A 17,902-nucleotide genomic window follows, 5' to 3' on the forward strand; every position below is an offset into this window, starting at 1 on the left:
GGAGAAATGGCTCAGAGGTTAAGAACACTGACTACTCTTCCAGAGGTCCTGAGTTCAATTCCCAGCAATCACATCACATGGTGGCTCACAACCATCTGTAATGGGATCTGATGCCCTCTTCTGTTGTGTTTGAAGACAACTACAGTGTACTCATATGCATAAAAATAAATAAACAAATCTAAAACAACAAACCACTGAGTCCTTTGCTCATGATCCTTTGGCTGCACTGAATTCAGACAGCTCATTTCTTCTCTTTGGTGTCAGCTGGACACACTGAAGTATTTGATCAGATCTGGGGTTGGCTGGCTGTCAGCAAGGGTGATGGCGATGCCCAGGAGGCAAGTTCAGGCACCTTTGCTTCTTGGACTCAGGGTCCCCAGACTAGGTCTCAGCTTGTCCCTACTGTGAGTTTGTCATCCACACCTTGGTCAAAAGGTCTCCTCTATCCCTGCTTAGAAATGCCTTCTCTCCCTTGCAGGCAGTACCAGTGACATCATGACGAGTGACCACAGCCCTGTCTTTGCCACGTTTGAAGCAGGAGTTACATCTCAATTTGTCTCCAAGAATGGTAAGCAATGGGCAGTGTCAGCTTTTCTTGGTTTTCCTCAAAGACAAGGGGCCTAGGGCATTTATCATCTGGTTGCAGCTACCAATTGTCTGTGTTAGATGTAGGCCTATCCTTTCCTTCCCAAGGCCCATGGTCTGCCCTACCTGATCTCTTCATGTTCAGGCCACATCACAATCTTAGATCAGAAAACCATATATATATAGTGTTTTAAGTAAGTTTCTTCTGGATAAGCAAGTGCTTCAAGTTTCTTCCAATTGTGGTCCAATTTATTTAATTCCATCTAAGTTTAAAAACGGACTCTAATTAAAGAAAATATTAGTCCAGTGTTAGTGTGGGTGCATAGTAGGTTGAGATGGTGAAAGCTATGTCGGTGGGATGTGGATGAAGGAGAGGAGGGAAACTGGAATAAACTCATGCTTTGAGCCACAGGTATGGTTGCAAATTGCCCAGCCCAGCCCAGCCCTGGTTGCTGAGCTACCCTTTCTGCAGCAATGGCGGGTGTGCCTGTTAACAAGTCCATCTAGTCCTATCTTAGGTGACCAGGAAGCCATGCTGTCATCTCCTCTACCCACTTCTGTGCAGCAGATAACTGATTTAGGGATGCTGGGTGTGGGGAACCCAAATACAGACAGAGAACAGCTGTCTCACTCTGTGGCCTCTGTGCTGAGGGATGTAGACGAAGCTAGACCTCTGTCTTTCCTACCATTGGATCAAACATCTGTGGATCTGATGTGACCTCCCTTCTCCACCCAAGTCTTCACACCTGTCCCGTCTCCTTCTTACATCTGGCCACCTTTATAGCCTTTAGGCTCCACCCCTTCCTGCTCGTACTCATCCCCTCCTTTCTCTGAGTTCTTCAGCATTGGAAGAGTAGCCTCTATTACCTCCCTCTTTGTCAGACTTGGTTTCCTTCTGCTGGGATTCAGCACACAGCAGGTGCTTGAAAATATTGGTCACCAGTGTGGAGTTTTGCTGGAACATTTGTCTAAGCAGAGTCTGACCAAGGTGATGTGGGGTTTAGAAGGAGAGAAAGAAGACTAACAGGCATGGTGGAGGTTGCTGTCAAATGGCTTAGAATTTATATGAAAAGACAGAACACTTGCTTAAAACCAGTTCAAGATCAGTGTGGTGGTACACTTAGGTGGTGGTCCTAGCACTTAGGAGGCAGAGGCAGCAGGCTCAGAAATTCAGTTTGAGTCTGACTAAACTACATAGAGTTTGAGACCAGTTCGGGATACATATAACACTCTGTCCTACAAAACAAAAACAATGATAAAAAATAATGTGTAAATAAAACAAATGTCGTGTAAATTAGCATAGTTATAACCATGATAGCTGAAGGCCAGTAAGTCCCAGATTCCAGAGTAGAGACTGGTTATAACTGTGTCTGAGGAAGTAAGAGCAGGTCTCCCTAGCTGTGGACTCAAAACAGCAGATTTGGGTGTTGAGCCTCTAAAACTCTGCCAGAACTTGTGGGGAAATGTGGTTGTATTAGTGCATGCCTTTAACCCTAGCAGTTGAGCTTAAGAACTTGATGCAGGAGGATCCCAAGTTTGAGGCCAGCCTTGGCTACATAGTGAATTCTAGACACACCTGTTCTATATAGCAAAAAGGAGAGCGGGACAGAGGGAGGAGGAAGGAGGAAGGGAAAGACAGACAGATAGCAGAGACAGAGAGACAGATGGGGGTGGGAAGGGAGGGAGAGAATTAATTAGTTGGGAGACTAGAGTGAGGTTGAGAGGTTGCCTGAGGCCATACAGATTGTTGGCAAAGCTGGGATTGTAGCCATATCTTGGGTCCTTGCTGTCTTTATTCTTCCTGACCTGCACCCTACATGACCAGCTTGTGACAGACCAGAGAATCTGTGGCCATCAACAGAGATGCTGAGCTTGGGTCAGGAAACTTACCTTTAAGACAAATATCTCCTTCCAACCTGGACATTTCCCATCTGTGGGCCCTCAGAGGGAGCCTGGCAGAGAGGGTGCACAGAGAGGAAAACCCCAGAAAGAAGCTGGAACCTCCATCTTCAGTTCAGGTACAGTATACAAATAAATCCTAGTCTCCCATGCTCCAGGTCCTGGCACTGTAGACAGCCAAGGGCAGATCGAGTTTCTTGCATGCTACGCCACACTGAAGACCAAGTCCCAGACTAAGTTCTACTTGGAGTTCCACTCAAGCTGCTTAGAGAGTAAGTGCCTTGTGAACTACCCTTTGGGGAGGTTCTTTCACATAAGTACCTTTCCATTGATAACTGGAAGAACCATTAGGAAATCCTCTCTCTCTCTCTCTCTCTCTCTCTCTCTCTCTCTCTCTCTCTCTCTCTCTCTCAAGAATCCATGGATGGACCTCAGTGGGTTCAGCAAAGGTGGGGTACCTATGGGGCTACCCAGTGGTTATGTGGCCCTTTCCCCACCCCTGTGGTTTGTTCTTCTACTGCCTCAGCCCTAGAGATAGAGGCAGCCACTGGTGTCCCTCTGTCCCCTCTGTCCCCCCTGTCCCTGACTTGTCCATCAACATTCTCTAGGCAGAACCCATTTGAGTTTCCACCAAACTGGGTTTGAGTTTCCATCAAGCTGGGTTTGAGTTTCCACCAAGCTGGGTTCTTGCTCAGTGAAAGCCCTGGGCAAAGCTCCAGAATGCTGAAGATCTAACAGGGCCTAAATAGCTGCTACTGCCTGCTTGCTGTTGCCCTGGCCCTCCCCTTGCCCTTTCCATATTGTGGCTCTTGCGTTGTGGGGCTCACTGTGACTGGGAGCAAGGTAAAGATAGACAGTCCATTTCAGGTGGCAACGTTGAGCACCCACCATGCTTATGAAGGATCCTTTCTATAGAACACCTCCAGACATACTGTCTGAGACTCCTATGCAAGAGAACTATATGCTTTCTAAGTCTTCCTGAGATGGTTCGAAGAGTGATGGGGGAAGGATAGGAACCAACCTTGCAAACAGAGGCACAGACTGTCTGCTTGTAGAGCCCAGGAGAGCTACCAGCCTTCTACCCCCTCCCACCTTTCTGCACCTTCCTTCAATGCATCCCCAACCTTCCTGGGACTATGCCACCTTCACCACAACATCCTGAAGCCCCAGCTCAGCAGCCAGGGTCAACAGTTCCAACGGGAATGAGGGGCTTTGTGCGGGTGTTTTTAATAAACTATTGAGACATTTGCATAGATTTCTATGGAAACAGCATATTAGGAGGCTTAAATTAGAATTTCAAAAGGCTGCTATCTTGAGTGGCGTGGGAAGTGGGACGAGCTGTCATGCTTCCCAGTCTTCCTGCCTGCGGTGTGATGACTTCTTTGTTGCCTGGGATGTTGCAAAGAAGAGTCAAAAAGGAGGGGGAAATCTCTTTGATTTTTCCTAAAAATAATTAGACTGTGTTGGCAAATGACCATCCTTCAAACAAAAACAGAATCCCCAGAAAGCCTGACTCCTAAGTGGTTTGGAGGCCTCAGAGACATGAGAAGGGAAAGACAGTCCTCCATGGTCAAGGAAGGCGACCCTTGGAGACTTTTCTGCCTGGTTCTCACTCTGTGGTCTGCAAACCCAGCTTCTTATTCTCTAACAGGTTTTGTCAAGAGTCAGGAAGGAGAGAATGAAGAGGGAAGTGAAGGAGAGCTGGTGGTGCGGTTTGGAGAGACTCTTCCCAAGGTAATACAGGAAGAAAATGTGCCTGGGGCAGAGGGCTGCAGCAGTTCAGGTTAGTATGCAACACTGCAGGCTAGTGTGCAGCTACAGCAGTGCAGGCGAGTGTTCAGCTGCAGCAGTGCAGGCTACTGGGCAGCTGCAGTAGTGCAGGCTAGTGGGCAGCAGTGCAGGTTGGTGGATAGCTGCAGCAGTGCAGGTTGGTGTGCAGCTGCAGCATTGCAGGTTAGTGAGCAGCAGCAGCGTGCAGGCGAATATGCAGCTGCAGCAGTGCAGGTTAGTGTGCAGCTACAGCAGGTTCATCCAGACTGTAGCCATCCCAGACGAAGGCCATAGAGACCAGCTTAGACACTGTAGTCAAGGGACTTAGGGTATGCTTTTCATCATGGATAGATGACCTCAATATTCCTAAGTGGTTTTCAGCCCTGCTGTGCCTACTCCTCTTTGGTTATTACCTACTTAGTGTTCACAGCACTTGAGATTGAATCGAGGCTCCTGCAAGCACTAAGCAAGCACCCAACCATTGAGCTATGTCCCTGATCTCCCTGAACACTTTTTAGCTGCAGGAAGTTGAGGGCAGTGCTGACATCCAGGAGTCTGTCACTCATCAAGTCACATCTCTAGCAAATCACAGAATATTTCAAGCCCAACTGGAGGTTTGTGACAAGGAGACACATTTACTCAGACAGGGAGCAGGCCTATGGTGTCTTCTCTAATGCAGCCATAGAGCTTGGAGGGGCATGAGGAGAGGGACGGTACTGCAAGTCTCATTTCAGACCTGGCTGCTGGACCTTCCTTTGGCCTCTGGGATATGCAAAGAATGGAAGGAAGAATGGAGGCAATGGACCAGGGACCTGGAAGCTCAGCTCAACCCAGTTTAGGAGATGGGGTGGGCAGGGAAAAAAACTATCCCTCACTTGGCTGAGCAATGGGGTCCACCTGCTCTCTTGGGCATGAAGAGCTGAGTTTGCTTAAAAGAACATATTCAGTTCCGTTTTACTATGTATTTATTTATTTTATGTATGAGTGCTCTCTCTGCATGTACATCTGCATGCCAGAAGAGGGTATTAGATTCCATTACAGATGGTTGTGAGCCACCATGTGGTTGCTGGGAATTGAACTCAGGACCTCTGGAAGAGCAGCCAGTGCTCTTAACCACTAAGCCTCTCTCCAGCTCTCCTGATGCATGCAAACACCAAGACTGCTGACCCCCATTTACCTGTCCTGACCTGCCCTCACCTGTGGACTCTAATCTGGTGTCTCCTCTGCAGCTAAAGCCCATTATCTCTGACCCCGAGTACTTACTGGACCAGCATATCCTGATCAGCATTAAATCCTCTGACAGTGACGAGTCTTACGGTAAGCATCCCAGGACAGGGACCTTACCTTACCTTAGCCTCAGCCTCTGAAGTGAGGGTGATAGTGGCTTAGCCTTTCAAGAAAGCCTGTCTGCCACCACCCATTGTGCCCTGATGCTGCCGCTTCCTCTGTCCCAGAGGGACTTTTCCTAGTGGGTTACCATCCCTGCTCCTTGTCACTTCTGGGTGCCACAGCCAGCAACCTCCTGCTTAGCCTTGCTGAGTGAGCTGCAGGTACCATGTAATTTAATCTTAGCCTTAAGAGGCAGGTTCTGTTCCCCAGTGAGTAAATAGGTAAACTGAGGCTCATAGAGGTCAAGTGACTCCCCCTAGGTCACACAGTTGTCAGCTGAGCTGTGGCTTGAGCCTGAGTCTGCCTGTGCCACCGTGCCTCTCGTTAGTCCCCAGCCAGCTCCTCAGACCCAGGTGCAGAACATTAGCCCGTCCCTGCTGCCAGGCCAGCTCTCCAGTCTGTCTCCTTTTCCTTTCAGACTTTTCCTTGTATAGAGGTTTTAGACTGACTTACACTCTTACCTGCTTATCTGATTTTGTTTATTTCTTGTACTGTTTCAAACCTTGGGAAGTAAGCTTTCCCTATAGCAACCAGATTAACATTTAATACCATTTCTTAGATGGATTTTTCTAGGATTTAATTTTTTCCCTCAGCATTGATCTGTATAGAGTTCTTTTTCCTATGAGGCTTCAGACATTTTGCCCCAGATTGCTAAGGCATCGATTGAAAGGGTTTGTTGGTAATCCCTGCCCGGCCACTTGCTTCAAGGAGCTGCCTCCCAGTGGTACAGCCATATCTCTGAGCATGTTCAATATCCGTCTAATGCCAAGATGTTCCTGTTGATGCTATCTCTCCTTTCCCCAGGTGAAGGCTGCATTGCCCTTCGTCTGGAGACCACGGAGGCTCAGCATCCTATCTACACACCTCTCACCCACCATGGGGAGATGACTGGCCACTTCAGGGGAGAGATTAAGCTGCAGACCTCCCAGGGCAAGATGAGGGAGAAGCTCTATGGTAGGCCAGCCAGCCCCCTCCTGGCTTTCCCAGAGGCCACTGCACTAAGGACATGTCCTTTCTCTCAGCAAAACTATCGAGTATCTATGATCTGTGCCTTCAGAATATAGCGTGGTTAGAAAGTCTCTAGGGTAGCGTGGTGATCCTGGCACTCAGGAGGCTGAGGCAAGAAGATCGTGAGTTCAAGGCTAGTCTGGGTGACATAGTGAGACGATGTCTTTAATGAGAAGAAAACAAGTCACCTCATTTATCTCTCACAACCATCCTGTGAGTCGAGTATGGTTAACTCTACTTGGCTGATGGAGAAACTGGAGCTAGATGTCTGGCTTAATGTTGCAAACTCAGGCTAAGCCAAGTTCATCCAGGGCCAAGCAGGAGTTGGTAGACATAGTGGTTGCTTGCCTGTCATGAAAATAGCAAGTGTAGGAACGCACAACATGGGGTGCGGGGGCTCCTTATGCCAGGGAGGGCTCTAGTGCACCAAGGGCTGCTGCTTCTGTGCATGTGACTCTCCTGTGCCCCATGAGAGATCTTTCTTTTCTCTAGCAGGACAATGGGTTGAACAGATAGTGGGTCATTACCTAGCAACCACATATCAGAAATAAAGCTCGGGGTTCCTTTAAGCTGATTTATAGGGGTTCCCATAAACAGATAAGTATGTTTTCTTTCTGCATGGGAAGTACTCTTATAGGGTAACCTAATGGCTGTTCTAAGTTTGTTCTAGTCTGACAAGAAATGTCTGTTTTATCCATGGCTAAGCTAACAAGGTATTTCATGAAATAACAACTGGGTCATAAGTATCTGTTCATCTCCTTCTGGACCCATGGCAGGCATCATTAAACAGTTGCCGAGCATAAGGACTTTGAAGCCTGAAAATCTTGCTTGAAATACCTCTCCCAGTAGCCACTATTTACTGTCCAGCTTGGGCCTGCAAAGAGATGCCACATTGCCATTTCTAACCCATGCCGTGGCTGGGCTCTCACGTGTTTTCTTTCCTAAATGTTCTCTTCCAGACTTTGTGAAGACAGAGCGGGATGAGTCCAGTGGAATGAAATGCTTGAAGAACCTTACCAGCCATGACCCTACGAGGCAATGGGAGCCTTCTGGCAGGTAGACGAAGCTTGCTAAGACTTATTACAGCTAGCTGGGCTGTGTGAACCAGAGTCCAGGAGAGGGTAAAGTGGAGCTCAGGAAAGCCAAGGTCAGAGGAGAAGAAATGCTATGGCCCAGGGGAGCCACTCTCCTACCTCAGTTTTACATCCTGAGTTCAAATCCTCATCTCTGGAAGATGAAAGCCTTGGAGAATATTTCCATGTAGGAAGGGCTCAGCTCAACTATTATTTAATGAACATCTACTATATTCAGGAAGACACAGTGTAAATATAGTATAGTCCATGGCCTACAGACTTACCACCAGCCAGTGGAAGGATGTGCAGTACAGGAAGAAGGAGCTATAGATGACTGAACAATTCCAGGGCAAAAGATGCTTCTCCTGTGTCCAGGGAGGCCAGGAACATAAGTGGTCAAAAGTCAGCATCCATGACTTCCTAGTTTTATTTCTGTTGCTGTGTCAAATGCCCTGATTAAAAGGTAGCACGGGGAGAAGAGGGATCATTCGACTTCCTCAAGCCCACATGAGAGTCTATTGTTGTGGAGAAGCCAGGGCAGGGACCTAAAGTATCTCATCGACAGTCAAGAGCAGAGAGAATAAACACAGGCACCCTTGCTTGCTCTCAGTTAGCTTTCTTCACTCCTCACGGTTCAAGGCCCAGCCAAGGAAATGGTGCCACCCACAGTGGACTGAGTCTTCCTACATTAATTAACAATGAAGACAAGTCCCTATAGACATACCCACAAGCCAAACTTATCTAGTCAATTTTTCATAAAGACTCTCTTCCCTGGTGATCCTAGATTGTGTCGAGAGGGCATTTCAAACTAACCAACACAGAGGGGTGTAGTGGGACATGCCTTTACTCCCAGAACTCAGGACGTAGAGACGGGGCTGATCTTGTGAGTTCACAGCCAGTGTTTTCTACACAGTGAGTTCCAGGACAGTCAGAGCTACATAATGAAACCCTGTCTCAAGAAACAAAATAAAAGAAAACACAGAAAGACTAACCAACACAGTGACTAACAGGAAAGACGGATTGGAGAGTAACCTGGGCATTCCAGTCTATGTGGTTTCCTGATATCAGAATCACCCCGGTTTCCTGATGTGCTCTTGTTAGTCCTCCTGAGATGGAGCCCAGTGTGGAACAAGGTTTGGTGTGTGACTAAGAAGGTTGCCTCACCTGGCTCTGGACTGTCTCCTCCAGTTTTAACACAGCTGCCCTCCTTACCATCTCTAGCCTCACCCTCTGTGCCTGCACACTCACCCTGCTGCTCTGATGCCTTCCGTGGCATGTGCAAACCAGTATGTCCCATGTGACTCTCCAGTCTGCCTGGGGAAGCGCACTCTTGACCACCTCTCCCACAGCCCCAGGCCCGCTAGGTTCTCATTCTGCTCTCCCCATGTGCTGACTTGTCTTCAGTGAACCCCACAACAGGGCAGTCTCTATCCCTGACCACAGGGCCTTAGCACGGACCTTTGCCTCCACACAGAGCATCCTCCTCTCTTTTTCTCTCTTCTGTACTCCATATAAATTCAATCCGCAGACAGCCTCGAGTCAACCTTCTCCAGCCATGTTCTACCTGGTGGGTCTCCACTCTCCTGCTTGTCTCAACTTGATCTCTTATTTCTCTTTGCCATATTACACGCGTACCGGAATGAGTAAATGAATTGTTGTGCCCAAGAAATAGAGGTACTGAGAGGCTGAGAAGCTGAGGAACATTTTCCTCAGGCTGGTGCCAACCAAGAAGGGAAGAGGCTTCAGGTGTGCCTTCACATCTTCCTACAGGGTCCCTGCATGTGGTGTCTCCGGCCTCAATGAGATCATCAATCCAAACTACATTGGTATGGGGCCTTTTGGACAGCCCCTGCACGGGAAATCAACCCTGTCCCCAGACCAGCAACTCACAGCTTGGAGTTATGACCAGCTACCCAAAGACTCCTCCCTGGGGCCCGGGAGGGGGGAGGGTCCTCCAACCCCTCCCTCCCAACCACCTCTGTCGCCAAAGAAGTTTTCATCTTCCACAGCCAACCGAGGTCCCTGCCCCAGGGTGCAAGAGGCAAGGTGAGTGTCCTCTGAATTGTGTGTGTGTGTGTGTGTGTGTGTGTGTGTGTCTGTGTCTGTGTCTGTGTCTGTGTCTGTGTTTCTGCTCAAAAGCATCCCTTGGGGGCTCCCAAGGATGACGGCCTGAAGAGGGCAGAGTTGTAGTAGGAGGTTCTGCCCACTGCTTTGGCTTCTGCCTGTCCAAAACAGTTGGTGCAACTTGATTTTAAAGGGGACTGGGTTGGGACTTGCCAAGAAAGGCATCTTCTTATAAAAACTGCATTTACTCACAAAGACATTTCTCAAACCAATGACATTCTATGCCATCCTCCCCTCTCTGGAGTTCTCAGTGGGAAAGAGGTGAGATTTCTGAATAGACACCATTGTCTACCCCAAATCTCTCACTTTCCTTAAAAACAAGCATTCATGTTCTCATATATAACTAACTGGGGGCTGGAGAGATGACTCAGTGGTTGAGAGCACTGACTGCTCTTTCGGAGGTCTGGAGTTCAATTCCCAGTAACCACATGGTGGCTCACAACCATCTGTCATGGGATCCGATGCCCTCTGCTGGTGTGTCTGAGAAGAATGACAGTGCACTCACATACATAACATAAGTAAATAACTATCTGGATCCTCCTGATGGTGGCCACTGGAAACAGACATAGGGACTAGGAACCCACATGAAGGCGGAGCTGTCATCCTACAGAGGGAGCCGGCCAGAACAGGTTTAGGAACAAGGACCACACAGCCCAGAGATGAATTCCCTAAGCAGATATGGGAAACATTAGGTGGGAATCCCATTCCTACAGAATGATAGATGTCCAAGTGACATCCAGACCTAGTTAACAGTGACACAGATGTGTCTCCTCCCCAGCTGCCTTGAGCATTTTGTGGTGACACCGGCTCTCACATTCAGCCTCTTTCCTGAGTGCTGTTTCTTTTCTTCTCTTTTCAGAACTTCAGTTCCTTAGCAGAGCTAACTCATAGTAATCAGGAACCCGTGCTGGAGCATCACCCACAGTGTGGTTCTCCTCCAGACCCTCTAAGTCAAATGCCTATACCAGGCCTGCCTGGGGATTCCTGTGGAGAGGCACTGACAGTCCTGTGCCTTAGCTGTTAGCTGAACTAGCTGAAAGGTGGGAGGGCAGGTCCCTTAGCCAGATTGAAGTCTACTTCCTAGGAGCAAGGGAGAAATCGCCTTGGCATCTCTCCCCGGAAATGAGGATCAAGGTGGCCATCCAGAAGATACTGAGGTACTTGTTTGACAAAGGCAGACTCTTTCGAGACCCCATGAAGCAGAGCTAGAGACAGCCACAAAGAAAGCACAAGTTCATGGACTACTCCTCAGAGGTTCCCAGAGTGGAAGTCACTGTGTGCTTCACACGGTGAACGGAGCTTGGTGGAAACATGTCCTCTCCAGCCCCAGGTGACAGCATAGGGGTAGACAGCTATCAGGGAGCGCGCTACAGGACTAGGTGGCAATAGCCACCCATCCCAGGTTCCCCGAGGCTGCCCCAACCTTAGCATTTAAAAGTCCCATCTCCTGGAAAACACTTCAATCCTGGTAAGCTTGGACCACCGCCGTCTGAGGTCAAGGCTGTGTGCTGAGAAAGGAGACCCTGCTCAGGCCTTAGCCGGCATCCATAGTCTCCTGCACAAGAACTGACTCTGCCCCCTGGATAAGAGCGTGGTTTCCTGTTGCCTATACTCAAACTCTTTTTTTTTTTTTTTTTTTTTTTTTTTTTACTAAAACTCGTGAGTTTAATCTGTTTTTCCTAACCTCCATTAGGATAGCAGGTGTACCCTGAACACTCTCTAGCTTCTATCTCATTGGCTCCATCCTCTGGCCTCTCCATCTCTATAGCTGAGTGAATAGCCAGATACCACACACATGCACGCACACGCGCATGGTGGTGGTGGTGGTGGTAGTGGGGAGTTGCTTGCTTCTCTCCACCACGGTGCCCTCAGAGGCTAGAAGAGGACATTGGATTCAGTTGTGTATCATTGTACAGTAACACAACTGTATCATTGCTGTATCATTGGATACAGTTGTGAGTTACTATGTAGATGCCAGGAATCGAACCTGGTTCCTCTAGAAGAAGAGCAAACACTCTTAATCACGGAACCAACTCTTCAGCCCCGTGTTGCATGCCTTGAATCCCAGCACTCAGCAGACAGTGAGGCCAGTGGATCTGTCAGTTCTATATCAACCAGGGATACGTAGTGAGTCCTGGTGTTTAAAAAGAAAAATTCTCAAGGCAAAATCCATGTAAAAATTATCCCCTGGAAAGTAAGTAATTCGGAGGCATTTCTATGGTGCACGTTATATGATCACTACTGTAGTTAGTTCCAGAGCATTCTTATCACCCCCTAAATGAAACCCAGAGGCATGAAGCAACTACTCCCTATGTCCTGACTTCTGAACATATTTCCTCCCCATCTCCTCTCCTCTTCCCCATGGTCCAGACCTGGTGATCTGGGAAAGGTGGAAGCTCTGCTACAGGAGGACCTGCTGCTGACGAAGCCCGAGATGTTTGAGAACCCACTGTATGGATCCGTGAGTTCCTTCCCTAAGCTGGTGCCCAGGAAAGAGCAGGAATCTCCCAAGATGCTGCGGAAGGAGCCCCCGCCCTGTCCAGACCCAGGAATCTCATCACCCAGCATCGTGCCCCCCAAAGCCCAAGAGGTGGAGAGTGTCAAGGGGACAAGCAAACAGGCCCCTGTGCCTGTCCTTGGCCCCACACCCCGGATCCGCTCCTTTACCTGTTCCTCTTCTGCTGAGGGCAGAATGACCAGTGGGGACAAGAGCCAAGGGAAGCCCAAGGCCTCAGCCAGTTCCCAAGCCCCAGTGCCAGTCAAGAGGCCTGTCAAGCCTTCCAGGTCAGAAATGAGCCAGCAGACAACGCCCATCCCAGCTCCACGGCCACCCCTGCCAGTCAAGAGTCCTGCTGTCCTGCAACTGCAACATTCCAAAGGCAGAGACTACCGTGACAACACAGAACTCCCCCACCATGGCAAGCACCGCCAAGAGGAGGGGCTGCTTGGCAGGACTGCCATGCAGGTATGTTGAGCTGTATGTATATGGGTGTATATGCATGTGTGTGTGCACATGCATGTGTGTGTGTGCGCATACATGAGTGTGTGTGTGTGTGTGTGTATCCTGGGATGTGCTCTGTGAAGAAGGGCTAAAGCTGGGATTTGTACCTGGCATCTGTCCCTGTTCCTGACGTCCTACAGGGCATCTGCAGTGATTCTTGAGAGCGACAGAGAGGAGCTGTTGACACCTGTAGAGTAAGGGAATCTGTCATTTATATTTTAGTCTTATCATCCTTAATTAGGGTATACACTTAAAACATTCCTGGTATTTTAGAGACCTCAGACAGAATATCCCTTTCCTATAGAATAGATTTATTGTAGAGCAAAACTAACAATGACTTAAATAGACACACACACACAGAGTTGAGACTGGACATGATAGTACACAGCTATAATCCCAGCACTCTGTACATCTAGAGCAAGAGGATTGGAAGTTCAAGGCAAGCCTGGGCTAAATGGTGAGACAGACAACAGCAACAGTGAGAGAGCTAAGGTTATAGCTCAGTGGGAGAGTGCACAGGAAGCCTCCAGAAAGCCCTTAGGTGAATCTCCAGTATCACAAGGAACAGAGTCTAGAACTAGACTGCTGGCCATTCCATTAGCATATTTATTGCAGCACTGAGGGTCAGACTTGGGGCCTTACACTAGGCAAACACTGTACCACAGTCCTGTGTTGGATTTAAATCCCAAGTCTCCACTGCACAGCTCTATGCCTTCTTAAACTGTCAAAAAGAAACTACTAGTGCTAGCCATTGCGTAGATTTATGGGGAGAAATAGATCATGCCATATACTGTTATTGTATGTGATCATTTTTACAGTTATCACTCATTTTGAAACTATATACAACATATATCTATCTCATAGGTACTGTGTTTGTAATATATGTATGAATTAACATATAAGGCACTTAGGACAGTGTGGCCCTTTCACATTAGCCTGACCTAACTTACAGCACTAGGGGTCAAATCTGGCAAGGCCCTGATAGCCCTTTCTCTTCTCATCTTACAGTGAGCTGCTGGTAATCGGAGCCTGGAGGAACAGCACAAAGCAGACCTGCGCCTCTCTCAGGATGCCTCTCTCAGGATGCCTCTTGGAGGACCTCCTGCTAGCTCTTCTTGCCTAGCTTCAAGTCCCAGGCTGTGTATTTTTTCAGGAAACGGCCTCACTTCTCTGTGGTCCAAGAAGTGTGCCGCTGGCTGCCACACTGTGCGGCAGATGCTAAAGCTGGATGGCAAATGCACGCCATACAGACAGCAGACAGCTGCACTGGGGCTCAGAACTTGGATTCCTGGGCCGCCTTCCAGTCGCCGTTTTAAAGAAAGGAATTAACGGAGCTGCTCATCCGAGGGTGAAGATATAAATAATAATATTATTAATAATAATAACAGTCAGGTGCCATGTGCTGTGTTAAGTGCTTTATGAACATTTGTCGGGCTGGCCTCCAGAGCTGAGGTGCCAGTCAGTCTGAACCCTATGCCCAGACCCACTAATCCCAAATGGTGGGTCCTGAGATGTTTTAAAAAAGCATTAAAGAAAACCAGCGGTCTCTTAGAGCTAACCGGCCGGGCTCTACTGCAGGGACCTGAACAGTCTGCATGGCTAAGTGGCACAAGGAGCCTGGCCCCGTCCAGCTTCAGAGATCCAAGCTGCTTTTTGCTGGGGTTCTGTCACAGGCCTGATCCTCTTGGTTTTTATGGGGTTTCGAGTCTGCCAGAGTCAGAAATCAGCTCTAACTCGCCAGTGAAGAGATCTGGCCTTAATTTAAGCCAGCCACGTCAGACCCCTGCTGAACCTATGGACCAATAAATACTCCCTGTGCCACTGGAGGTGGGCAGCTATCACCATACCCTGAGTTGGGCCAAGCCCACCCCACCCCTGCCCTGCAACATTTCTGATGTACTGAGGAGGAATCTCCACCATAGTCCCCAGGGCTGAGCTCTCCAGCCTGCTATCAGGGAAGGTGAGCCTTGGTCCCAGGCTCTCAAAATAGTGCAGCCTCTTCTTCCCAAGCTCTGTGGTGCACCCTGTGTCCTTGGTTACCAGGAGACTAGGGTTGTGATATCTTTTCTTGTCTTGCTTTTTGGTATATCAGGATTAATGTAGGACCAGACCTAGATTATTCAGGAGAGTAGGTATATCCCCTGTGTTTCCCAGTCTGGGTGACCAATAAAATTGTGCCTTTCTAACTGGGCCTCCTGACTGTGTGGTATCTTCCTGATACCCGGGGCCACAATTCTTCCCTGTGCTGTAACTACTGCAGAGACACTTTGGGGCAGGGAGACGAAGCTGAGAGTTCCTTATGGCCAGAAAAAATGGTATCCTCACCATGAAGTCAGTCTGAAGATGGACATGGACAAGGGTGATACCACCCCTTTCACGCATATGTCTGTGTGGGACCCCAAATGTCCTATAGCCTCCCAACTTTCACAAGTGTCCTCTGATATTGGCTGACCAACAGCCCACAAGTTCTGATTATTCTAGAGACAATAGACTCATACAAACCATCCCTGGGACGTGGGTTCGAAGGTTAGGGAATAGCCTCCAGCCAGAGAACCAACATAGTTACAGCTTGGCATCACCTGCAAAGTGCCATGGCCCACGTCACCATTCCTTCCACCTTAAGATATTCAGCATCTCTTGCTCAAAGACCTCAGGCCTAGGCTCTAAGCAGACTTCCAGGGAGCAGCATCTTTGAGAGGTACTGAGCAAACCATTCACTACCTGCTATGATAGTCCTTGTGGACTGGTAGACTCCAGGCTGAGACTATTGCAGAACAGCTCCTCTCCTCTACTTAGGTGAATGTCTCTCCTGCAGATTCACTACTTGGTCCCCATAAAGAACTTCACCCCCAACTCCAGGCCCCAGCATTCTGACACAGTAAACCAATGTAGAGACACGACAGGAGATTCCCTGATATTTTAGAGGGAAGGCACGGGAAGTGTAAACGTTCTCCACCCTGCTGTTCCTCAGCTCACTTGTCCTGGTAACCCACCCCGGCTCATACTCCCTGCGACCCCAGGGCTGAGGACCAAGACCTTATTGCCTTTGTGGCATGGGATCTCCGTTTTCACAATGGGCTGGCTTGCTGTGTGAGGTGCCAGCAGCTGCCCATCCATGGAATGGCAAATAGCTCCTCCAGGAAGATATCTAGGTCTCCCATTGTTTCTGCAAGTTAAAGCAAGGCGGGACATATGTATGCTTCCTGTCCCTTCACTCTGAGCTCTCGTCACCTCAGCAGAATCTAGCTCCGTTTTCATCTTCCTCCACAGTCCAACGGCTGTCTTAAGAGCGAGCCTAGCTTTGCGCGTGGATGGTCAGCTGGGGCCCCCTGATGCCCAAAACTGGAAACACCACAACTGATGTTTCATCATTGTCCCCCTAGGCTCTCAGTCATGCACACTCATGTGGCCATTTCTCTTGACTCTGGACACCATCTCCCGGGACCCATCCCAGTTAGCTGTCTCTTTTCCCAGCCATTCCATTCTACCCCTACCCTCCAACACTCAGTTCTCCCTTCTAAGGCAGAGGAATGGAGAGCCAGATACTGCCCCCCCCCCCAGCACTTCAGTTTTCTTCACTGAGCTCCATAAACAAAAAGGCAGGGCAGTTAACAAGCTTTGCTCAAGCTGCCCCACCCCTAAGATAACACTTCACCCTAAAATTATACATTGACAGTCATTTTTTCTTTCCAGAGGTAAATTTGCCCTTCTCTTCTTGGCTATACAAAGCCAGCCAAAGCCCAGATTTCCTGTTACCATAATATGGCGTCTGGAATGACTATATCTGCATCTAATCTCTATTCCACTGGTCCAAACGGTGGCTGCTGCCCTGCCAGGCCACCCGTGGAACTAGACGGGCAGCCACTGTACTCTTCCTCTGTCCAGCATTTCTGATACTTTACTGTGGCTTTCAAACCACCAATAGGAGGGAGCCAAGTGAGTCACTGAGCAAAGCTCTCTCCTGCAGAAACCTTCCCTAACCCCAGCCTACCAGGTCTGTCTTTACTTGTCCTTAAAATAGCTCCTCTCTTGCTGCAAACTAATTTCCATGGAGACCCAGCTATGGAAAAACCTAGAAGCTTTCTATGAGGCAGTTAGCTCATTCTTAGCCTTCACTCCAACAGAGAAACCTTTTATGATGCAAATATCTGGTCTCACCCCCACATTTACCTACCCCCTCCCAGGTCCCATTCTGGGAAAACTGCTCGGCTTCACACAGGAACTCACACAGGCACATGAAGTCCGGGTACTAACAATATATGTCTGCTGATTCTCTGGTTGGTGGTGGCTCCGAGCTGATCGTTTCTCTGTCAGCTCACAGATGACTGGTCACCTATTGGTACAGCTTTCTGGTGACCTCAGATTTGATATGCATAGTTGACATTCTCCATCATCCATTCAAGCACGGTTGTGCTGGGCCTGAGGAGACCACGTGGCAGGATATGGCTGTGGATGAGGGTCAGACAGAAAGGATTTAAATACCTTATTTTGTGTTTCCTGACAATAGAGTCAGTCTTAAACAAGCCCAACAACCTGAGTTGGGTTCCCAGAACAAATGTCAAAAGCTGGGTGCAGCTCATGCATCTGTAATTCCAGCATTCCTACTAAGAGGTAGAGAGGAGAGACAGGAGAACTGCCTAGAAACTCATGGGTCAGGAAGCTTGGAGTATGTGTGCATCCATCATAGCAGCAGAAACAAGAGAGACCGTGCCTTAACTAAACTGAAGGTGAGAGCCAGCTCCCAAAAGTTGTCCTCTAACCTCCACACACACTGTATGGAATATGTATGCCTGTATTCACATATACATACAACACACAGAGTCATGTATACACACACACATACACACACGGGAGTCAAGTATGCACACACACAGGCAATACACAAGAAGAAGGAGATACCTAGGAGGAGGAGGAGGAGGAGGAAATAATTGCAGTTGCCAGGGCAGCCAATTTGAGCCAGGAAAAGAAAGCTCTACCTGTCTCATTAGTTTGGGTTCAGACAGGAAGGCAGATTCAAGGGCAAGGATGCTTTCAGTAGAAGGCAAAGAGCTGA

General features: G+C 48.6%; 1 protein-coding gene across 5 annotated transcripts in view; it reads left to right on the top strand.

Annotated features, from left to right (window-relative positions):
* The window catches only part of Inpp5d (inositol polyphosphate-5-phosphatase D), a 103,859-nt gene extending 88,158 nt beyond the window's left edge, over positions 1-15,701 (top strand). For 2 of the 5 annotated variants that reach the window (XM_029479403.1, XM_029479408.1), the window contains exons 19-27: positions 479-568; positions 2,628-2,756; positions 4,136-4,218; positions 5,484-5,571; positions 6,448-6,597; positions 7,611-7,707; positions 9,495-9,770; positions 12,219-12,813; positions 13,858-15,701. In XM_029479403.1, the coding sequence (XP_029335263.1) occupies positions 479-568; positions 2,628-2,756; positions 4,136-4,218; positions 5,484-5,571; positions 6,448-6,597; positions 7,611-7,707; positions 9,495-9,770; positions 12,219-12,813; positions 13,858-13,860 (1,511 nt within the window). In that variant the 3' untranslated portion in view covers positions 13,861-15,701. The remainder of the gene's footprint in view (positions 1-478; positions 569-2,627; positions 2,757-4,135; positions 4,219-5,483; positions 5,572-6,447; positions 6,598-7,610; positions 7,708-9,494; positions 9,771-12,218; positions 12,814-13,857) is intronic. The other 3 variants (XM_021156184.2, XM_021156170.2, XM_021156176.1) reach the window with 3 other exon arrangements.
* Positions 15,702-17,902: the final 2,201 nt, after the last annotated feature.

Source organism: Mus caroli, chromosome 1 (assembly GCF_900094665.2).
Source record: "Mus caroli chromosome 1, CAROLI_EIJ_v1.1, whole genome shotgun sequence".
In the NCBI taxonomy this organism is placed as follows: Eukaryota; Metazoa; Chordata; class Mammalia; order Rodentia; family Muridae; genus Mus; species Mus caroli.